At 44.0% G+C, this 24142-nt stretch overlaps 1 protein-coding gene across 3 annotated transcripts in view; it reads right to left on the bottom strand.

The window, feature by feature from the left end:
- GNL3L (G protein nucleolar 3 like) overlaps positions 1–23912 on the bottom strand; it is a 27497-nt gene extending 3585 nt beyond the window's left edge. Inside the window, exons 1-14 of one of the 3 annotated variants that reach the window (XM_077759567.1) lie at positions 23886–23912; positions 21588–21724; positions 15134–15174; positions 14129–14236; positions 13258–13374; positions 12413–12496; positions 12121–12256; positions 11182–11285; positions 9289–9433; positions 6842–6929; positions 6168–6342; positions 5943–6085; positions 5231–5367; positions 3079–3206 (exon numbers count right to left, since the gene is read on the bottom strand). In XM_077759567.1, coding sequence (XP_077615693.1) covers positions 3079–3206; positions 5231–5367; positions 5943–6085; positions 6168–6342; positions 6842–6929; positions 9289–9433; positions 11182–11285; positions 12121–12256; positions 12413–12496; positions 13258–13374; positions 14129–14236; positions 15134–15174; positions 21588–21606 — 1425 coding nt within the window. In that variant the 5' untranslated portion in view covers positions 21607–21724; positions 23886–23912. The remainder of the gene's footprint in view (positions 1–3078; positions 3207–5230; positions 5368–5942; positions 6086–6167; positions 6343–6841; positions 6930–9288; positions 9434–11181; positions 11286–12120; positions 12257–12412; positions 12497–13257; positions 13375–14128; positions 14237–15133; positions 15175–21587; positions 21725–23885) is intronic. The other 2 variants (XM_077759566.1, XM_077759568.1) reach the window with 2 other exon arrangements.
- Positions 23913–24142: the final 230 nt, after the last annotated feature.

The raw sequence follows: 24142 nt of genomic DNA, 5'->3' as shown, positions 1-24142 counted from the left end.
TTAGAAACTAGAAGGTGCTCTGTTAATCTCTCAGCTGCAGTTTGCTTATCTGTCAAATGGGGTAGACAATGGTTAGCTTGCATGGCTTCTACAAGAATGAAATATAAAAGCAGAGTTACTTGATTAATGATAAGTGATATTATGATTCTTTTTTTTAATCCAAGTTAATTAACATACAGTATAGTCATGGTTTCAGGAGTAGAATCCAGCATATGACACCCAGTGCTTACCTGAACAAGTGCCCTCCTTAACCCCTATCACCCATTTAACCCATCCCCCCACCCACCTCCCATCCAGCAATCCTCAGTCTGTTCTCTGTATTTGAGTCTCTTATGGTTTGCCTCCCTCTCTGTTTTTAATCTTATTTTTCTTTCCCTTCACCTATGTTCATCTGCAGTGTTTCTTAAATTCCACGAGTGAAATCATATATTTATATTTCTCTGATTGACTTATTTCACTTAACATAATACCCTCTAGTTCTATCCATGTTGTTGCAAATGGCAAGATTTCATTCTTTTTTGTTGCCAAGTAGTACTCCATTGTATTATCTTTATCTATTCATAAGTTGATGAAAGTTTGGGTTCTTTCCATAATTTGGCTATTATCAATAGTGCTGCTATAAACATTAGGGTGCATGTGCCCCTTCACATCNTCTCTCTCTCTCCTAGAAATAAATAAAAAACATTAAAAAAAAAAAACTATTTGTAAAGAAAAAAAATTTTAGCCATTTTGACAGATGTGAGGTGGTATCTCATGGTTTTTATTTGTATTTCCTTATGATGAGTAATGTTGAACATCTTTTCGTGTGTGTGTGTGTATATATATGTACATATGTGTGTATATATATATTCAATACATATTCTTGTGTGTGTGTGTGTGTATATATATATGTATTAACTCATTTACACGTATTAATCATTTAATCCTTGCAACAATGCTATAACAAACAAAGCACCTAAGGTCACACAGCTAGTAAACAATGGAATAAATAAGAACCCTGGGGCACCTGGGTGGCTCAGTCGGTTAAGCATCCGACTTCGGCTCAGGTCATGATCTCATGGTTCGTGGGTTCAAGCCCCACATCGGGCTCTATGCTGAGGAATAGCTCAGAGCCTGGAGCCTGTTTCAGATTCTGTGTCTGCCTCTCTCTCTGACCCTCCCCTGCTCACGCTGTCTCTATCTCTATCTCAAAAATAAATTAAACATTTAAAAAAAAAAAAAGAACCCTAGCAGTCAGGCTTATATGTATGTATGACTACCCACCACACTATAGTGGAGAAAAGGCAAGGTTCCCTGAACCTGAGTCTGAAACTTGTAGCACAGAGTAGGAACTGCTATAGGTCCCTGAGGAAAAATGGTATGTTCTAGAGCTTATGGGCTCATTAAGAAGTATTACCAGAGGATGGCCTTAAACATTCAACTTTACACTGGTTTTCCAGAAAGCACTGGGGAAATCTTTTAAAACTGTGTGATGAGAATGGCATGATTCCTACCACTACCTCAATGCAGGCCTCATCATCGCTTATAAAATAGAGATGACCATTTCCTTTCTCGACCCCCTGCTTCCAACCCTGCTCCCTTTCATTCTAACCTGATTTTTGCTCTGGCCGCCAGAGTGATAGTTGTAGTACACAAACCTAGCCACATCATTTCCTTGCTTCTTAAACCCTTCCAGATATTTCGTAGCCATCAAAAAGAAAGGACAGCTCTTTAAGTAATCATGTGAAACAATCTACAAGATGATTTTGTAAGTGAAATAAGCAAAATACAGAATAATATAAATAGCATGCTATTATTTGAACTAAAATAGATCTCTGTATCTCCTTAAACATATATATGTGTGTGCATAAAGATGGAATAGCTATGAAAGGACATTCAAGTCTGTCAACCAAGGAGAGGGCAAGGTGGCTGGGAGACAGATGCAGGAGAGAAACTTATCACTGTATACCCTTTAGCACTTCTTAAATTTTATGCCATGTACATGTATTACCTAGTCAAAATATAAGGGGAAATTTTTTTTTAAATAAAATCAGAAAAAAAAGAAAATGCTTTGACAAAAACAATAACCAACTTTCAATGTTTTCCTAATATCCATAGCTTAAAGTCAAACACAGGACTGCTGTGATCTGATTCCAGATTCATCTTTCCTTGCCTCCACTCTCATTCCAACTACCCCACACCACTAATGATTTCCCTAAAACACCACACTCTCCTTTTTGGGCCTTGGCATAGCACTGGCTGAGCTCCTAGCATCAGCTGCCCCCTACTCCCCTCCAAATTGCCCAGCGAATTCCTCAATCTCCAAGAGGTAGCACAAGCATCAAGGCCTCCAGGAAGACTTCCTTGACTCACAAGTAGTATAGCTTAGGGCCCTCAGATCATGCCTTTCCCAGCCTCTTCTCCCACCCCTAGTCTGTGTGTCTCCCATAACACTACAGATGTCTGTGTCTGAAACTCACTAAACTGCAACCTCTCAAAGGGCAGAGATGGGGGACTGGCAGAAGAAAAAGCTGAGAGCCTCAGGAGTCATAGCATGGCATACTGACTTAATCATGTAGGTGCTGGGGAGCCATGACAGGGGAGGGGACATGGTCAGACTGGACCATTAGAAACCATGGGACAAATGTCCAAGTGAGAAAGGGTTAGAAGCTTAGACTAGGGTTACAGAAAGGGTAGGGATCAAAAGAAGCTGACAGCTTCTCAAGAGACTTAGGAGAGAGAAGCCATAGGATTTACTGACTGACTGTATGGGACACCGGATGCTAGTTAGAGAGAAGAGTCATGGATACCCAGGTTTGCAACTTGAACAACTGGGGGGCTACATGGAGATACCTGTTCTCTAGGCTGGAGCCAGTCAGGCAAAGCTCCTTGAGAGAGTATGCCTCTTCCTTGGACCTGCCATTGCCTGGCAAAGGATGCACACCATCACTTGACGCCCAGGGAGCCCACAGGGAGTGAAATGACCTACATCTCCCCAGCATTGTATGCAGACCTTGTGGAAGCCAGGCAGAAGGGACCAACTACTTTCCAGAGCCCTGGGTAGAGGAGAGAGTTGCCATGAATAAAGAGGACAGGTACCTTATACACGGTGGTTTTATTTTCCATGGCGTCTGCTATTTTCATCATCGGAGAATGGAGCCACTTGATCTCCATTTCAAGCGGGTCCATGTCACCCAAGAGTTCATCTGATTCTCCAGTGGCCAAGCCTTTAACACAAACAAAACCACTGTAAGGGCCCTAGCTCCTCCCTGCGGCCAGCCTCCTGATCCCCACTGATCAGGCCTCAGTGGAAAGGATATGTGGACATAAGGAGTTGGAAAGGAAAACTCTTTCATTCCTGCTGGGAGTACACATATCAAAGGATTAAAGGCATGTGGGCATTTGCCTACTGGGAGCTGTTCTTAGAGCCTTACCTTCCTCATCTGGAAAATAAGAATAACACAAATCAATGACATTGGGCTGCTGTCACAGAAGAGGATGCCTGAAATGCACTGGTCTGAGACACTGCTCAGTAAATGGCAGCCATTGGGTTTCCCTCCCTAGGACCAGTCCTCTTTCCCCCTCCCTCTGGCCCCTTGCCTGGAGTTGGCCTCCACTGCAAACCATTAATGTACCCATTGCCCTGGGCCCACATTATCCCCCCACCTACTTCTAAACTTGGCCCCCATCCCCTTCCTCTAATCCCTACTCACTCTTCAAGATACAACATTAGGACCAACTCTTCTGGGAAACTCTCACCATTAACTTCCTCTCCTCAATTTCCCAGAGCTCAATCTTTTGCCAAAGCACATTCTCATTAATGGATCCCCTTTGCCCTCACATGCAGCCAGGGTCAAGCATCATCATAAGAATGTGAGTTCTAGGGGGCCTGGGTGGCTTAGTCGGTTGAGCGTCCGACTTTCGCTTAGGTCATGATCTCGCGGTTCGTGGGTTCGAGCCCCGCGTCGGGCTCTGTGCTGGCTGCCAGCAGAGCCTGGAGCCTGTTTCGGAGTCTGTGTCTCCCTCTCTCTCTGACCCTCCCCTGCTCACGCTGTTTCTCTCTCTCCTAGAAATAAATAAAAATATTAAAAATAAAAAAAAAAGAATGTTGAGTTCTAATTCCTCCCAACTGCCCACTTGGTAGAAGAGGGAAGTAAAGTTCAGAAAGGGAATGGACATGCCTAAAACCCCATGGAGAATAAATTCTGAAGAAAACAAGTCCCCTTGTCCTCTAGATCTAAACTCCAAGGACACTAAACGACCCAGAGAAGGAAAGCTAGTGGCCCTCAAGAGAAACAGAGAAACCAGAAGCCAGGCCAGCTAGAGCTCTTTCCACTACCCCAGTGTTCACAGACAGGCCCAGAGAACACTGGTCACCTTTCCTAGGTGGGATAGAGATGGAGAGAGGAGCTCTAAGTTAAGTTTGCAAATGGTAGTATCTGAAGAGAACAAACTTCGTACAGGAATTTCTGAAAGCCACACGTATGTACCCCAGCAAATGATCATCTTAATAATACCTAATATTCGCCAAGCATGTACTATAATCCAGGCACTGCTCTAAGTGTTTTTCCATATTAAATAAGTCCTTATGACCATCTTATCTTATTGAATGAGTGCTACTGTCCCCATTTTACAGATGACGTCATTGAGAAATGGAAAAATTAAGTAACCTACGCAGCATCAGTTAGTAAGAAACAAAACTTGGATTTGAATCCAGGCAGTCCATTCTTTTAACCACTTAGCTACTCTGGGCTAGGACAGTCTTAGACAACAGGACAGAAGAGCTACTCTAAATGCCACCTCTGCCTGCCACTAACTAGGCACCATTCAGCAAGTATCACCTTTCTGTGACTCAGATGCTTCCCCGCCAATGGGGGTAAGAATGAAAATCTAGGAATAGACATGAAATGGCTGAGGCAAAGTCTAGGGCAACAAGAAGGGGTTTTGCATAGGAGTGTCTTAGTCCATTCCAGGTCCCAAGAGATGGGGAAAGGACCCTCCTCCTTCCTGAGTACCCCTTTGTGTACACAGTACTTTGCTGACTTTTTTTCTATCTACCAGGAGACCACAACCACCCCCATGGCCCAGATTAGAACTCTCCCCATTGTGTTAAACAAGTTTCCCAAAGCCAGAGTAGGGCCCGGGCGGGGAGGTGGGGAGATCAAACATGGGATTTTTTGTTGGTTCTGTATGGTTCCCACCCAGGGGAAGACAAAGTGCCAGGCAGGCCATTCCACTTGCCCCCACTTACATTCCATGGTATCTTCATTGGCCTGCTCTGTATCCTCAATGTCAAAGACTTCAGTCATCTCCTTAATGATCTCAGCACTAAGATGAGCAGGCAAAGTGTGCGTGGCAGGTGGGAGTGTATAGAAGCTAATCTTCCCGCTGTATTAGGAGGTAAGAGGAAATTGGTGATGTCATTAAGAGAACAAATGACCAAAGAGAGGATGAGTTGCCAAGTCAGAAACAATGAGGAACGGGGCGCCTGGGTGGCTTAGTCGGTTAAGCGTCCGACTTTCCGACTTTCGCTTAGGTCATGATCTCGCGGTTTGTGGGTTCGAGCCCCGCGTCGGGCTCTGTGCTGACTGCCAGCTCGGAGCCTGGAGCCTGTTTCAGTCTGTGACTCCCTCTCTCTCTGACCCTCCCCTGCTCACGCTGTCTCTCTCTCCTAGAAATAAATTAAAAAAAAAAAAACAAAAAAAAAAAACAGAAACAATGAGGAACAACAAGAAAACTCACAGTGGCTTCAGAACAACAAGAAGTTGAGTTGCTGGATAACCACTAGCCATAAATTCCTGATCAGGACATGACCTGGTGCCTTGGCCTTTCCCTGCCCTAGGACCCAGGATGTCAGACTGCCCTACCACTAAACATAGATGCACCCCTTTATGCACAGATGCTCAGCATCACAGATGCTGATTCTCAGCAGGTCTCACCCTTACTCCTAGCCCCCTCCTCACCTCACCCAGTCAGCCAAAACAGCTTTGGCTGCCTGCTCCTGACTGTATATGCCTCCCTTCTTCTTCTTCCCCAGGCGGTGAGCCACCGCAGTCAGGAAGTGCTCAGTGGTCTGGAACCCAGAGATGCCATAATAGTTGGAAATCTGGTGAAGAAAGAAGAGAAACAATGAAGTAAACTGACGGGCCCTTGGAGTGTGGGAGGGCATGAACTAGAGCCTTCTGTACCTCCTCCAGGTTACAGCGCTGCAGGATGGTCTCTACTGGGGTCACAGGGTCTGCCAATTTCTGCACATGGATGCAGTTGCGCAGGATGGTGCCCACCTCTGACTTTGGTCCTGGGACAATGCCTGGGGCATCCAGCAGCCTGATGAACTTGTCCAGATAGACCTCCTGCATGAACCTAGGACAGAAAAGAGGAGATAAGAGAGAACACAGGACACTGATGAGCAAGGATGTGTCTTTCTGGTACCCTCTAAGCCCCAGGCACACAGCTAGGAGAGGGGTGAGGGGCAGATAGCATACAGATGAAAATGGAGAGATGTGGGGCTGGGGGCTCTGGGGCCTACAAACCTGGGACTAATTCTAGTCTAGTCTCTTGCAGTGAGGACTAAGCTGTAGGACCATGGACAAGCTTCCAACTCTCTGAGCCTCGGTTGCTTCATCAAAGAAGTAGAGTTGCTTATCTTAGCCCAATCTTACATGGCTACTAAGAGACTTCAAGGAGCTAAGGGGGAAAGCACCCAGCTCAGTGCCTGACCCACATCAAGGACTGTTAGTGAGACTCCCATGCCCAGAGGAAGAATCAGGTAAGGAGCCAAGATAAGGAAGGGGCAAGAGCTACAGTCATGGGAGATGGGGGAATGGTAGGGTCAAGGATCTGTGAGCAGGGAGGTGCTTACTTGGTGACCCCAGGAACGGCTCCCACACTGCATGCACGGCTGCGCTTCAGGCTATTGATCAGGCTGCTCTTCCCAACATTGGGAAGGCCTATAAAGGAAGAACAGATGGCTCAGGGCAGGAAGGGCTCTCAGGAACACTTGGGCCAGACTGTATGCGGGCAACCCAGGCAAGGACAATGACCAAACTGTGCGGAAGCCAAAAACAGAGTCTGGCCTCCTGCCTTCTCATCCCAGGCCCTGGCCAAGCCCCAACATGGCCTTCCTAACCCTTTCCTCCAATTGTGAGCATACTGGGTAGACATGTCACTCTCTCTAGATGTGACACTCACCTCCCACCTACAACCAGCCTGGGGAAAGTGCTCAATGCTTGGCCTCCATAACATGATCCAAGAGAGGGTAGATATCAGGACATGTCCGTGAAACAGAGAATCATCTGTCCTGGTGTAAAATTCAGCTGGCAGGGAATGGGAAAGCTTTCTCCAGATGTCAGTCTTTCAGAGCAACTGTCTGCCTGTGGTGCATGTTCTTCTCTTCAAGCATCTGTGAGCACTTTTAGGCCTATGGATGTCTTTGTGTGCTACTCCCTCACCAGGTCTCTCATTCTCACCATTGTCTTTCTCTGTGCACTAGAATTTATACACAGACCACTCTCTCATGGACATGCCTATGTGTGTGTACTCCTTATGTGCAGAAGTCTCTGTACATCTATGTCTGTGTATGTGTGTGTGTGTGCATGCACGCACATGCGTATCTCTTGGGTGTCCGCATTCTAAATGTTACTGATTTTTTCCCATTTTTACTTTCTCCCACTCAGTCTTTTTCGCTATCATATATTTCTTCCTTTGTGTATGTCTAAGCACCTCTTCCTCTGCTGATTTGTCTCCTTGTCTATCATTCTAGCCATTGTCCTTTCTGATTGTCCTTGCCCCACCAATTCTGCCTTTTTAATTCCCTCTATACCAACTTCTCTCAGTCTCTTTCAGTGTTCCTTCTCTCCCTGTGGTTGTCTCTGTTTGTATGACTCTGCACATGTTTCACTATGTCTTCTTCTATCTCCCTGTCTACATCCCTAACCTCTCTATCTCTGTTTCTCTATGAATATACATCTATCTGATCATAGACATGTTTGTGTATTTGTCTCCTTCTATGACTCTGAGTATGTGACTATGTCTGAGGGTAAAGCGTATCTGGGTACGTGTCTCTCTGTGCCTCTATGTGTTTGCAGGGAGCAAAGTTGGGGTGAGTGTGTAGGAAGGACTTGATTTGCATATGTTGCCTCTGGGTCTAGACATGTTTGCACAAGTATAGATCTATACATGTATTTGTGGATCTGCATGTGTTCACAGGGGTGTGTGTGTGTGTGTGTGTGTGCGCGTGTGTGTGTGTTCCTCCATGTCTACCACTTTGTTCCTGGCTCTTTCCATGTATACTTCCCTCTCGATCTGTCTCTCTATCCCTGTGTNTATTTGTATGCAGGTCTGTCTCTAAATGCATGGAGTGTCTGGCCCTCTTATGTCTCTCTCTGCAGGTCTCTGTGACCATGTCTGTCTCTATGTTTCTTTTGGTTTCTTTTTGTTTTCATTATCTCCCTCTCTCTACATGCCTCTGTCATTTAAATCAATCTTTCCTTTCTACTCACCACCGATCCCACCATTTCCCAGTTCTTTTTCTAGGTCTATTCAGGTCTGTATATCTACACCTTTTTCTCAGTGTCCAGCTCTCTCCAATTTTTTTTTTTAATATTTTTATTTATTTCTAGGAGAGAGAGACAGCGTGAGCAGGGGAGGGTCAGAGAGAGAGGGAGACACAGACTCTGAAATAGGCTCCAGGCTCTGAGCTGGCAGTCAGCACAGAGCCCGACGCGGGGCTCGAACCCACGAACCGCGAGATCATGACCCAAGCGAAAGTCGGACGCTTAACCGACTAAGCCACCCAGGCGCCCCACTCTCTCCAATGTTTTTCTCTCTTGGCTTTACTTCCTCTCCCTGACAGTTTATCTCTTCTCTCAATTTCCCTACTCTCTTCCCATCATCCTTGCTTCAGTGCCCTGGTTTCCATACAGGCCCAGGTTTGAGCATTAGCTCTACCTTGTCTCATGTAGGGCTGATCCCCTCAAGTCCCCTTCCCTTCTCTGGGCCTCAGTGTTCTTATCTGTAAAAGAAATATGTTCCCCCCTCACCTCTCTCACAGTTCTGGTAAAATGAGATGGCACCAACACCAAGCATAGCCCTGTATATTTGGTCCATGGCTCTAATACTCAGTGCACGGTGGTGACTCTGAGTATGCCTTCCTACATTCACCAATACATATCACAAAAAACAAAACCCTTCCTGAACTGCTCCTCTCTTTCCCCAGAAGGGTAACACAAAGCTCCCAGAATGCTACACCCAGCAAAACCCCTGCCCAAGGAAGGAGCCTGGGCCCCATGACCTCCCTCCAGGCCTTACCCACAACACCCACACGAATATGGGTGCGCACTTCACCAAGGCGGCAATAATTCCCCAAAACCCTCATGAGGTTTTCAGCTCCAAAGCAGGCTTTGCTTTTTAGTAGTGACTCAGAGGCCTGATCCACTGGCACAGTGCAACGATTCTAGAAAATGAAGGGTTATTAAAGAAGAGGCATCAAGTGGGAAATGTGGTCTGAGTCCAGGTTTCCAACTTTCAGTGAAACTTTCAGGGCCACCTCCCTGTGATCATCAAGATCCCCAAGGCTGAAACTGAGGGCTTCTCACACAGGTCCTGAATACCTGCCATTTCCCTGCTTGCACAAGGCCTGTTTTTCCATTGTCACTGCATCTTCAGTCTTCTCTGCCCCTCCCTCTCTCTAGACACACAGATCTCTTGCCTCCTTCAGCAGGGGAAGGATGGGATCCTGGCCGCTAGTCAAGCCAGGTTTGAGTTCATGCTCTGCCTCTCACAGGTGTGTGTGCACCAAATCCTTTTCCCCTTCTCTAGGCCTCAGTGCCCTCATTCACAAAACAGGTACACCACCCTCCCTGTCTGTGCTGGCAATATAGTGCCTGGCCTATAGCCTACCTTCCCTTGATCCCTCACATAGGACAAGGCCATTCAAGCCTCCAACTCCTTACTTCTGGTGCCCTTCCATCTCTTCCTCTTTCCTTACTTACCCAGTGTAGCAGTGCAAAATAGTAATTAAGCTAAATATCCATCAGTAAGAAATAGGTTAAAGAAATATATACTTAAAGTAGAATACAAATGAAAGAGATGTCAGAAAAGGATGCTCACCATACTTTTTGCCATCAAGAAGGCCAAAAGTTATAAATGAGATATCAGGTTTCTCCCAAATGAGTAAAGACTATTAATGATATCAAATGTTGGAAAGGATGTAGGGAAATAAGCCCTCTCAAACATTCATCTACCCCAGTGGTAGGTAGATAAATTAGTACAGCCACTAGAAGGGAGGCAATTTGTCAGTGTCTGGGAAAACGTAAAATACATAAAATATATGACCTAGCCACTCCACCACTCAGTACCCAACCTATACAAACACTCACCCACCAGCCAACATGTGCAAGGGTGTGTGTTAAAGTACTACTTATAATGATTAAAAATTAGAAACTAATTTTATTTAGTATAAGAAAAGTACACCTCTACAAAAAAATTACGACACAAAAAAGCAAGCCCCAGGATGACACATATGAATGACACTTTCAAACATTTCCTTCTCTATTTGTCTCTATATATACATCTACATATATATAGAGCAAAGAAAAACATCTGAAAAAATAGATACCAAGCTAACAATGGTGGTTACCTCTGGGTGTGGATAAAGGAGATTGGAATTAAGGGTACTGGTGAAAAGCTACTTAAGCTGTCTGTAATTGCTTTTATTTTTTCTACTTTATTTTTTTTCATAAATAGGAAGTTCTATACCTGGTGCAAAATTGAAAACACATCACGCGGCACTCAGTTTTTTCTCCTCAGAAGCAACCAAACTTTCCGTAATACTTTAACATTTTACAGCAAAAATGTGTTTCTGTGTTAATGATATAATTAGAAAGTAATGTGATTTGTGTTAAACAGAAAAACGGAGACAGGTTTTTAAAAGTGAACAAATAGTTAACTATATTTACCAAGTTTTCTTTGGACAGTATGTATTACCCTTATATCTGGGGAAAAAACTTCCCAAAAATCTAAAATATAGGAAGGAGTAAAGTGAAACAAATATTAAAAAGTCATCTAGTAAAGCAAAAAGCTCAAAGTTGAAGGCCCAGTTCAATTACCAAAGGGCTGGAGGCCATAGTCCAAGTCATGATCCTCCAACCCTGGCCCCAGGTTACCCTGAAAGAGGCTAAATGCCCCCTGGCTCCAGCTTACCAGGTTTTTGACCTGATGCTGTGTGCTGGCCTTGAAAGCCACCGTTGGCAGCTCATTCCGAAGGTAATCAAGCCACTTCTCCACAACGTCTTTGGGGACCAGGTCTGGGGAAAATAGAAACAGGTAGGACTTAGTAAGGAAAACATCACTTTGATGGCTCACTCCAAATATACATCCATCCACACCAAGGCTAGGCCCACCTCCTGCCAACAGATATCTCCCTCGCCCTACCATACCTGTCCAGTTCCCAGGTTAGAATTAGAAATGAAAATTTACTCTAGGGGACAAATTGGCCCTCCCTGAGGGGACATCTGTCCCTCAGGGAAAATGGGCAAATTAACTGTTTGGTCCCAGATGCCTTCCTTCCAAGCCAGACTTCCTGAAGACTGTGTTTCCCATCCTCTCTGTGGATCATTCTAGGTTGGGTCAAATGTCAAGAATAACTCTGACAAGAAGATGGCTACCACTTGTGGAGTACTAACCATGTATGTACCAAGCACTTTATCATTATCTCACAGCATCCTATGAGGTTGAAACAATCACAGCCCAATACAGCTAAAGAAATGGAAGCTCTCATGTGACATGACTTGTCCAAGATCCTAGAGAAAATTGACAGTACAACTGGGATAAGACCCAGATCTCAGTGACTCTTGAGCCCATGTGATTGTGCCCTAGTCTTTGGGTTCCAGCTTAGAGTAGACAGCAACTCCCCCAACCTCTGTTATAGTGTGTGTGTGTGTGTGTGTGTGTGTGTATGTGTATCTTTCAACAGGTGACTTCATCTCTCAGATTCCTGGCTTTAAAACTGGATAAGAATTCCTACTTTGCAAAACTGTTATAACTACCCTTGAGTTGCTGAGTCTCAGGGTCTGGTCAGAGCTAGTCTTTCAAGAAGGTTTGGTCCTTGCCCTGCCTTACCCAATTCTGCCCAAAACCCACCAATCTTGTTCAACACCAGGACCAGCTTCTTGTTGCCTTCTGCCTGCAGGACAGCCTCCTCCATTTGGAAGCAACGACAGCCCAATGGGTCCCTGGCATCCAGGACTTCCAGAATCACATCAGAGTATTCCACCACCTATAGGGCAGAGGACAGAGGATGAAGGCAAGGAAAGGACTGGGGATCAATAACAAAGGAAAGGCCTCCATCTCAGTCAGGAAAAACAGAAATGCAGAGGAGATGGGATAGTATTGGTGCCCTCCCTAAAAAGCCTTAAGAAATGGGTCCCAATACCTTATGGAACTCCTTGTAATAAGCCTTCCTTGTAGCCTCATCATCCAACTGAGGAAACATATTTAATTCCTGCAAAACTTCCTCCTAAAGGAAAAAAAAAACAGAGAAAGAATGGTACAGGGAGGAAAGACAGAGTGAAAGTCAGGGCTTTGGAAACCATGACAGACTGGGGGAGCCATAGGAATCCCAGTCCACCAAAGAGTAACTTTGACCAGCCAATAAAGCTGGGAACTGGAAGAATGGATAGACCTATATGGTACATGTATGTGCCTGTGTGTAAGTATGTGCTCAAGTACTAGCTAGAGACTGGAATATGCATCGTGTATGTAAGAAAAGAATGTGAGAGGGAGGTATAAGTGAGAAAAACAACCCATGAGGAGAACATGGGATGGAAGAGCAAAATATGCACTTTATGTTAGAAAAGGAACTTTGAATTGGAAAGCGCATATTCTGTGAGATGAGAATACATGCCAGAGGGCAGTAAGAAGTTGAAGAAGAAAGATCCCCCTCACACACACTCCTGTCAACCTTTCCCTCACACTTATACCTTCTCTCCCCCGCTGTCCCCTGGTCTTAGGTCTCCCTTCCCCTACTCCCAACCCTGTCTTTGGGTTCCATCTTAGGGGTTTTCCAGTCACAGACAAAGCTCAAAATGGCCTCCTGCCTCCTTCTCATCCCTCCCTTCTTCCCTTCCCACGCTTTCCCATCTTCTCTACACGAATTCCCGACTTTCCTTCCAACAATCTTACATTCTCCCTCTTTCCCTTTCACAGAGCAATGGCAATAGATGCTTCTTCTAAGCAAACCCATACTGGTCTGACCCGAAGCAAAGGCTGCTCTCTTACCTTGTGCTCAAACTCCTCCTGGCGTTGCAGGGCATCCTGACAGTAGCTCTCGATGGTCCTACGTCTGTGTCTCTCTTGCTCCCGCGCAGCCTGCTGCTTCTCCCTCATCTCCTCAACCTAAAAAGTGAACACACACCAGAGCTACAGCTGACTACATGTGTAGCCTAAGGGAGGGATGGCAGACTTCAAGTAACAGGGAACAGGTGACAGAGGGGAGAAACAGTGTTGATATGGCAGAGGTAGGAGGAACAGGGATACAGGGAGAGAACAAATATGACAAGAGGATAAGGGGCTTGAGAGAAAGGAAACAAGAGATGAAGGAAGAGAAAGTGTGACAGAGAACAAAAGAAAGAGGGCATGTGAAGCTGAGACAGAATGTGTTCTTAAAAGGGAACCAATTAAGACCAGAGGGAGAAAGAGAACAAGGTCCTGGGACGCTCCATCATTTAAAGAGCAGGAAAATAAAACAGCAGCCAGGGAGACTGGAAAAGAGGAAGGAAGACATCCAGGAGAGTGAGATGACAAGAAAGTCAAAGTGAGGCTGTTCCAAAGAAAGCATGGTCTCAAATCCTAAGAATTTGGATGAGATGACGGAAGGAAACTATCCATGAGTCAGAGAATGAACGGACAGTGAGGCTGACAGGAGTTGTTTGAGTGGAACAGTGGGAACCCAGTAGGACAGCAATGGACTGGGAAGTGAGCAAATGGAGACACTAAATCAACTATCAAAGTGACCACCTTCTCTTCCCTCTTCTGCAAACAGCCTCAACAACCCCAACAATTCTGATCTTTGCCCTCCCATTCACCACTTCTGTGGACCTGGCACTCAGGCCAGGCCCTCCCTCTCTCTCCCCCAAGGTCCAGGGCTTACCCTCTTCTTCTTTAATTCAGCTTCCCGACTGGCATGATCATTGAAGTGAACAAACTGGGGAGCAGAGGTCACTTTGGAAGCTGCTTTCTTTCCATTCTGCTTTATAGTCTGGTCACCACACAAGAGGAAACAATCAAACAGAGCTAATGAATCCATGGAAATCACTCATCCTGGAGGGTTAAAGCTGCTCAAAAGTAAGCAAAAAGAAGGGCTCCGTCCCCACAGGTCTGCCCATCTGGCTAGAAAGAGACCCTCCTTCTCCTAGACAAGGGCTGACTGAAGAACCCCAGGAAAGGTGGGGACAAATGGAAAAATTTCCCAGTTAAAGGCCAAGGGAAATGCTAAGTAGCTCTCAAAGTGTGGTGCTTGGACCACAGCAGCAACATCAACTGGGAACTTGTTAGAAATATAAATTATGGGAGGCCATGACAGACCTACTAAATCAGAAACTCAAGGCTAGGGGCCAGCAATCTGTGTTCTAACCAGTCCTTCAGGTAATTACCCAAAACTACCTGGAAGGCTGGTTAAAGTTTGAGAACTTTAACAGACTAAAATTTGAGAACCACTGCTCTGGCCTGTCTTACCTGTCTACACCTTTCCTAACAGGACCAGAAGCTGGAACCAAAGATTATATTTTGGTCTCCCTTTTCAACAAGAGCAATTAGGACTTGGGAATCAGACAGACTCAAGTTCCACCTGTGCTACCTTGAACCAAGGAACTTTCTTACTAAGGCTGTTTCCTCATCTTAAAAATGGGACTATGGCAGTCCCTACAAGGTAACTCAAGCACAAAGTAGTACATGGCTTGTGGTGGTAACTTAATAAACGCTGACTCTACTTCAGCCAACTAAAGAGGGAGAAAAAGGCAGATCCTCTAATTCCAATGTGGTGCTCTATCCGGAATGACACAACATCTACTGGGATTTGTAGTCCTCTTCCAGGGCAGGCAGCCCTGAACTACCCCCAATAATGGGTATACCATACTTGAGGGTGCAGCCAACTTACCTTTTTGCAACCTTTGGGACCTTTACCTGGTTTTTTATTTTCTACAAAAGAAAAAAAAAGCCATTATCCACCTACCCAACATCTGTTTATACCTTAATCAAAGGCAAGTCACACTGGGAACCTAAGGAGGACTCAGATACCATGTCTGTCCAGGCTCAGAACAAGAAAGACATGAAGATGGCAGCAACAGGGTCAGAGGAAGTACTGGATAAAATATTTGAGGCATTATTTTAATGCAAACTGAAACAATGCTTATGGGAATTCTGTAAAGAATGACTTGAGTGCATGCTTGTGACTCCTCTCTCTCTCTCTCCTAAGTTCTGGCTGGGGGCAACTCACCAATTGCCACGCCAAGCTGAAGTTGCGGGCTGACAGCATGGGAAGGTGATCTGAGGAGTCCCAGGTGGCTAAATCAGGACAAATACCCTCAGCACACGGGGAGAGAACTGCTCATTCCTGCTGACCTTGCTCTGGCCATCACCTCCAAAAGGATGTGCTCTATTTAGCCAAACTGAGGCTCCCTTGGATACAAGGAAGAGAGAGCTCACCTTCTTCAATCACATCTAAACAAAGCTTAAGAACTTAAGAGACCTCACCCTCTTCATGAGAAGTCCCATCTGTCACCCCCTTCACAGCTGGCCTCTTGGGAAATAATGTCTTCTTTGATTATTACCAACTGCAAGGGGGCTAAAGGAATTCCTAGGGGGGAAGCTCTGGAAGGTCAGGATATATACAAACAAATAAAGGGGCAGTTTGGGATTACCAGACAGAGGCTCCCCAATCACATTAGGTGGTTCACACCAAAGCAAAGTTAACAGAGGAAACAGAGAATTTAAATACTATTGTAAATTCTTAAGGAGATTCAAGAAGATACTTCAAAGGAACTGTGAGGAAAAAAATTCCGAGAACTTGATATTAAATAAAAGTTCAATAGTTATAGTGAAAAACAGAATAGACATCATTAACAACCAAACTAATAAGCTGGAAGAGCTTGCTTAAAACAAAACTCTAAAGAAATGGAAATTATGAGTAAAAATAGAAAATGGAGAATGGACTCAGGAGAGTTAATATCTAAATAACAGGAGTTCTAGAATGAGAAAAAGGTATAAATGAGAAGCAATTAGTTTTTAAAATGATAGATGAAAAATTCCTTAAATTATAAATAGGCTTGAGGTCTCAGATTAGAAGGACTCATAGAGCACCAAGGTTAACAAAAAAAGACATACCATAGGCATACCCTGATGAAATTTCTCAACTCCAAGGATAAAGAGAAGAATCTTATGAATTTCCAAACAGGAATTTCCAACAAAGGCAAGAGAAGCAGATAGCCTTGTCAAATCTACAACTTTTAACACTCAAGACAGAAAAACCATTACAAAGTTCTGAAACAAGGGACAAGTTAAATTCCTATACCTAACCTTCTTTTACATGAAGGTAAAAGACACTTTCAGATGTGCAAAGATTAGCACATGAATTCTGGTAAAACTATAGTTGACCCTTGAACAACACAAGTTTGAACTCCATGGATACACTCATACAGATTTTTTTTTTTTTTTACAAATACAGTACAGTACTGTAAATGTGTTTTCTCTTCCTTATGATTTTTCTGAACATTTTATTTCCTCTAGCTTCCTTTATTGGAAGAATGCAGTATATAACACATTCAACAAAATACGTGTTCATTGACTGTTATGTTACTGGTAAGGCTTCTGGTCAACAGTAGGCTATTTATTAGTAGTGAAGTTTTTGTGGAATCAAAAGTTATGTGTGGATTTTTGACTGCACAGGGGCTTGAGGCCCCCAACCCCCAAGTAAACTGTACTTGAGGAAGTATACCAACAAAAATAAAAATTAACTCAGAATAAGGATGTCAAGCTAAAGGAAACAAGTAATAGTGGGCAGGAAATCTATTAAAGCTTTAAATTTAAAAAACAGAAAAACTTACCATTAAATCTTTGAAAATGCTAATGTAGCTAAGAACTGTAACAAATATTTAGAAAAGATTTTTAAAATCCAGGAAGCATATTATAAGTAAATTGCTCAGCATCAAAATACCAAATTACTTCAAAAAAAAAATCCTGGAATCAAGCAATAGGGGTTGGAAAAGCAAAATCATGAAAGCATGTTTAATGTCTTACTTTGGAAGGGCAGGATAAAAATAATAATTATTATTTAATTTTGGTAAAGTGACAGAGAGATTCAAGTTTAGTTATGTTTGATATAAACATGAATGTAATTACTACCATAACCTTAATTACTGGTGGAGGATTTTTTTTTAACTTGAAAAGTAACTAAATAAAAGACTAAGAGGAAACAAACAAAAAATATAAAATAAGATGGCAGGAATTAGACCAAACATATTAGTTACCATGATGAGTGTGAATGGATCAAATTTCCCTGTAACAATAACAACAACAACAACAACAACAACAACAACAACAACAACAACAGATCTCAAGTCTCCATTTTCTTCCAAAGTACTCATGTTGCAATGAAAAGAATGTGAGGTTGGGAATGAACCAGACTGGCCATTTTACTCAACAATTTCCATCTGCCTAACTTCCCTAGAAACTGGGGGCCAGTGCTGAATGCAGGCACACAATTAAAGAAAATACATCACTTGGTAAAGGGGAAAAACGTCTGCTTCAGAGGGGAAGAGGAACGCAGGAAGAGAGAAAGGAATGCGGGGAAGAGAGTAAGGACACAGTCATCACTCACAGCACTGCAGCACTAAGGAGCCAATGTTAGCCTTGTAATAGCTTCAGAGAGAAAACAACTATCATTTTGTAGCCAGCCAGAACCAGACCTAGGTTTCCATTCTGGCTCAATAACTGCCTAGCACATGACCCTGAAGAATTTTTTTTAAATCTCTGTGAGCCTCAATGTTTCCATCTACCAACTCTCACATCACTACTCACAGGCAGATCTCCCATTCACCCATCATCTCCCATACTCTCACCCTAATTCTTCCATCTCTCCTTGGAAACAATTCCCCAACCTTCTGCCTTAATGGAGACTCAGCTCTCCTGGTTCACCTTCCCACCTCTGGAAAGGTGGCTGTTGTTTCCTCAGGCACACGAATACTTTGTGGGCCAACAGATGGAAGAGGTGTCCTCTGGGCTCACCATTGTCAAACTAAAACTACTTCCACTTCTTGTGAAAAGAAAAGAAAAGAGAAAAGAAAAGAAAAGAAAAGAAAAGAGAAAAAGAAAAAGAAAAAGAAAAAAAAAAGGGAGGAAAACCCTGCTCTTTTTGAGACTGCTACTATCCCTGTCACCTATGAGTCACTTTTCCTCATTTGTTGACACACCTGGCGCATAGCTTTACTTTCGACCTGACTCCTGCCATCATCAACCTGGGTATCTTTGGTGACTCCAGGGCCCCTTCCAACATGGGTTTCACACCTCCTCAACATCCCCACTACCTGCCTACTCATTGCTGTGGTGATGCCTATGATCATCATCTGTAACTGCCTGGACTTCAGAAAGCAGTCTCAAACATCCCTCTGACCCATCTTCAAACTCATTTGCTCATCCCCTAGAGTCTTCCAAAGTGAAGCCCCCACTCTATTCCATATTCATCAGCCATCCCCCTACCCTCCCTCTCTGTGCAGCACACATTCCAGTCTGTCATCACAAAGGATTATTAGCCACAGGCAGCTATAAATCTTTTAAGTGACAAAACACATACTCCTTTTTAATAACCATTCAAAAATGTACAATTAAAATTGTATTTGAACACTCCCTGTAGGGCTCCTCAATAACCTCCCCAGATTTAATCATTATTGTTACCATTTGGGTCCAAGGTATGACTGAGAGCGAGGGTGGCTGCACCATGAGGCACCTCCCCCATCTTCCACTGCAGTCATTCCAGTTAGTCTGATCACTACTTTAGCTGCAATTTACCAAAGTCTGTGTTTTGTTAGCACATGTAAAGTTTTTGTTTAATATTCACCATTTTTCCCACTCATGTAGATGTGTATGATTATTCTTTAACAGGTAATAAGTTGCATGTTTCCAAAATATAAAGGTGTATTTTGAGAGGTCTTCCACACTTAACTCTAGCCATGGCACTCTCCTCACTGCAATAAGAAACTACTTTATTAGTGAAAATGAAAATATATGTAATCTTATTTCCCCCCATTTTCTCCCACTGATGATAACATAGTATGTCCTCCTGTTAACAACTTGCTTTTTTCATTTAACAAATATTGGAGATCTTTCCATCTAATATTTTTTTCCATATAATACTCCCTATATATAATCTTTCCATATAATACTTCATTTATTTTTTTATAATACTTCATTTCTTTTAAANGCATACTCTCTATTTCATTTAACAGCTAATTATTGTCTTTTTCATCACTATCAATAACTTTATTATCATCTGATATTTGGTATTTTTAAAAGTATAATTAATTTTGTTCATTTTTCTTGCGTTGAAAAAAATGATTATTTGCTTTTGGTATTCACATAACCACGGTCTGATTCTTGCTGAAATTTTTCTATGACATATAAAGCAAATGTACTGAATTTTTCTTCACCAAGCCCACATAGGCAGGACCACCATTCACACAGAATATGGTGTCACTGGGTTGCACAATTCTTGTCCACTCTATACTGTCATTTTCAATGTGGACTACAGCAAGACAAAGGCAGGAAGCACAGAACCAAACCTGCCCTCATGCTCTTGCCTTCCTTCTTAAAAGGGAGAGTCCATGTATCACATTTGTCTTCTCTCTCCAGGCTATAAAAGCATAGTGGTAGGGGGAAGGATTGAGTTAGCACACTGAGACATTCTAGTGCCTGGCACACAGTAAGTACCAAACAGCTCTGCTGGTCATGCCGGGCCCTTGGGACACAAAGATAAGCCAGATGTGGGTGAGAAGTTAACAGCATAATGGAGGAGACAGACTTGATCATACAGTGTCAATAGACCCAGTTCCTGTGGGTGCAGAAGGTAGAAACCAAGGGAGGAGCTTAACGGGAGGGATTCCCAGAGGAAGTAATGTATAAGCTGAAATCTGAAAAACAAGCAAGAGATATCCAGTTGAAGAATGAGAGAAAAGGGAGGAAAAGAGTCTCAAAGGCAGAAAGAACGGCAATTTGTCTCCACTGTCTGATATATACTGCTATGTACCTCAGATCAAGTCACTTAACCTTGTTGAGCCTATTTCCTCAACTGTAAAATGGGAATGGGGGTAAGGGGAACACCACGTCCAAGGAAGTTGGGAAGACAATAATGATACCATATGTAAAAGACAGACTAAATGATGTGGTACATAATAAGCAATTTTTGAGGCTTTCTATTATTTTAGTATATTTGACACACAATGTCACACTAGTTTCAATGTATAACATAGTGATTCCACAAGACAAGTCTATGTCTATGCATTACGCTATGCTCAACACAAGTGTAGCCACCATCTGTCACCATACAATGGTACTACAGTACCACTGACTATATTCTCTACTCTGTACCTTTTAATCCCATGACTTATTTATTCCATAACTGAAAGCCTGTATCTCTCACTCTCCTTCACGCATTTTGCTCATCTCCTCATGCCGTACAGAACAATTTTTAAAAACAGAACTACCCTATGATCCAATAATCACATTACAGGATATTTACTCAAAAATTACAAAAACACTAATTTGAAGGGATACTTGCACCCCAATGTTTATAACAGCATTATCTACAACAGCCAAATTGTGGAAATAGCCCAAGTGTCCATCAACTGATGAATGGGTAAAGATGTGGTGTATATATACAATGGAATATTACTCAGCCAAAAAAAAAAAAAAAGAATGTTTTTACATTTGCAAAAACATGGATGGAACTAGAGTATAATGTTAAGCGAAATAAGTCGGAGAGAGACAAATACCATATGATTTCAATCCTACATGGAATTTCAGAAACAAAACAAATAAGCAGAATTAAAAAAAAAATAGAGACAAACCAAGATATACTCTTGGGGCACCTGAGTGGCTCAGTTCGTTGAGCATCTAATTTTGGCTCAGGTCATGATCTCACAGTTCATGAGTTTGAGCCCCGCATTGGGCTTTGCACTGACAACACAGATCCTGCTTCGGATCCTCTGTCTCCCTCTCTTTGTGCCCCTCCCCTGCTCTCCCTCTCAAAAATAAACATTAAAAAAAAGAAACAGACTCCTAACTAAGAGAATAAACTGATGGTTACCAGAGAGGAGGTGGGTTGGGGGATGGGTGAAATCGGTGATGAGAATTAAGGAGTATAGTTGTCCTGATAAGCACTGGGTGACATATGGAATTGTTGAATCACTATATTGTACACCTGAAACTAATATAACCCTCTATGTTAACTCTACTGGAATTAAAAACTTTTAAAAAGGAAATAATTTTTTTAAAGTTGCCATGAAATACTATAAATATTTATTAAAGCTTAGCATTGGGAGGGGGTGGTAAAAGAAACTCACTGTGTCTATGTTTCATCATGATGGGTGACTTGAAAGCAGGTAGGTTCAAATCTGCAGGCTTTCGTCCTGTCAGAATGGAAGAACCAATGTGAAGACAGAGAGAGGAACCACAACGCCACGAGCTCCCTTCTGAGCCCCTTGAAGGCAAAATGAAATGTTGAAGAACATGATAAGTCCTGACAATTGGAGGAACCAGGAGGAGCTATAATGGAGTTGGGGCCTGGTATAGCTGAGTCTACACAGGGATGGCAACATCACACTACCCAAAAGGAGGTCAGATCTAAACCTCTCTTACTGGGTGGAGTCACTGCTTCAATGTATCAGATGGGGACTTTGGTCCTCAATCTTCCATCCTGTAGTGTTATATACCCTAGCACTAAACCTCTCTATGCTGAGGGGAGGGGGTATGCAAGGATGACCTGTTTCTACATAGAATATTAATACTACCTCTTTTCCCAAGTAGAGAGTTCTATGTCTGATCTACCCTGGAAGTGAGGGGAAAGACAGATACCAGGAGTCTACCCTAGGGAAAAGGGACCTCAGAACAATGCTTTTAATCTGTGTTTATGTTATACTGAAGCCAGGTCAGTGCAAAATCTTGGTGGCTGGTAATCTATACCTACATGTGTGGTTAGGATCTGTTCTTGGTGAATGGGGGTGAGGAGAGGCCTTCTGTTGCTCTACTACAGGGTGCAGAGGAACTGGGAAAACCAATAGAGTGGTTGTGTGCATCTCCACTGCATGGGAGAGAAGTGAAGGTCTGTACATTTCTAAGTTGTCAGGGAGGAGTCCTGGGTCTCTTTACCCTGGGGAGGGATGGGGTGATGGGAAAATGATATGCCTGTCTCCACTGCAAGGTGACATTAGTTGCCACACTATGAAGGGGGGGGGAATCATGTAGCTTTGCATGAATGGGGTCCACACCTTGCCTGTAGTGGGCTATACTGGATCCTTCCATGAGAGGTGGGATGGGGGACGATCTGTTTATCTTTTATATGGGTTAAAGTCAGCAGTGTGCTAACACTGAAGGGAATAGGACCTCTAGTTCTCTGCGCGGGGGGTAGCGACACAGCTATAAATTCAGTGAATCAGCCCTTACACTTTGAGCCGGTGCGGGTGTGTGTCTGTGTCTGTGTCTGTGTTTTTATCCTGGATGGAGATAGAGATCCGAGCCCTCTACCTTGGGTAACTGGGGGGGGGGGGGTATTTGCATAAAATGTAGGATGATCAGTGATGTCATTGCCTCGCAACACTGCAGGGAGGGGGAGCTGCACCTCTCTGTTCCCTTGGGGGATCTCTCCTTTGCTACAATTGGTGATTCTAAATCCTTGGGGAAAGAGTGAAAGAGTACGGGAAGAATGATCTCTCAAATCTGAGCCCCTCTACTTGGGGGCGGGGGGCACCAGGGGCAGATCCGACAGCATTCCCGGGTTAAGCTGTTTCTCTTTCTTGCAGGGCATTCGGGGGGGCTGGACGATTACAAATTCGGTAAACCAGTGCCCCCTTATGGGATGGGGGGGAGGAGTCAAGTCTTCCACAATGGGGGTCTCATTCTAGACAAGGAGAAGAAAATCTGCACGTTCTCTATGGGCTGAGCGGTGTTCCTCAAACCACTCTGAGTAGGTCTAACATCTCTGCGGTAGTAGGGGCGGCGTTTCTGCAACTGGTTACATGGGGGCTATGCACGGAAGTCTCTAGCTCTTCTGCCTCGGTATATTAAACGTTTCTGAGCTCCCCAGTATTGGCGGTCCCACCAGGGTAGGCGGGAGAGAACGCGTACGGAGGGAGTAATATACCAAAGCCTCTATCCAAAGGGAACTGTTGTTATCCAGGCGGATCTGTGTGCCTTAGCGCCGATAAGGCCCGCGTCACTCAGCTTTTGCGTGGGGGATGGGGGGTTTATGTCTCTATAACCGTGGGATCGATGTCGCCACTCGGAGACGCCTGTCTACACTGGAGGGGTGCAGAATGGTATCCTGAAGAGAGGAGGGCCCTCGATGCTTGTCCACACAAATGGGGTCTGTGACTTTATACATAGTGCGTACAGGGCTCTATATCTGCCTAGATGGGGTAGGGACATGGCCCTCTACCCAGCAAGAGTGCATTTGGGCACATGCTCATGTGCAGAGCGACCCCTATCCCTCACCTGGGCCCTTCTACCCTGGATGAGAGCTGGTTCTCTACCTCTCTATTCCAGGGTGGAGGAAACCTCTAGTTTTCACCTCAAATATACGATCCTTACCGCGCGACTGCCTGGGAGAACGCTCACAACGAGAAAAGAGGAGAGTCGTCTCTTACCTCCACTTCCGGCGGGGATCAGAGAGGAGAGAANGACTAGTGTGGCCATATAATCTACTCGTAAGCCAAGAGTTTGTCTGGTGGCCTCTGCCTGGGCCCAAATATGCGTGTTCCCGAATCTTAGTGACCAAGCAATCACGATGGCCGCATCATACAAGGGTTGGAGTCAGTCCCTTTGTCTACAAAGGAAGATGGCCGCGGGCTGGTGTGATAAAATGGCCGCCTAGGTCACATGTCTTGTCGAATGCTCCCCACCT

This window comes from Crocuta crocuta, unplaced genomic scaffold, assembly GCF_008692635.1.
Source record: "Crocuta crocuta isolate KB4526 unplaced genomic scaffold, BGI_CrCroc_1.0 scaffold1541, whole genome shotgun sequence".
Lineage (NCBI taxonomy): Eukaryota > Metazoa > Chordata > Mammalia > Carnivora > Hyaenidae > Crocuta > Crocuta crocuta.
This window is presented reverse-complemented; position numbering and strand designations above follow the sequence as displayed.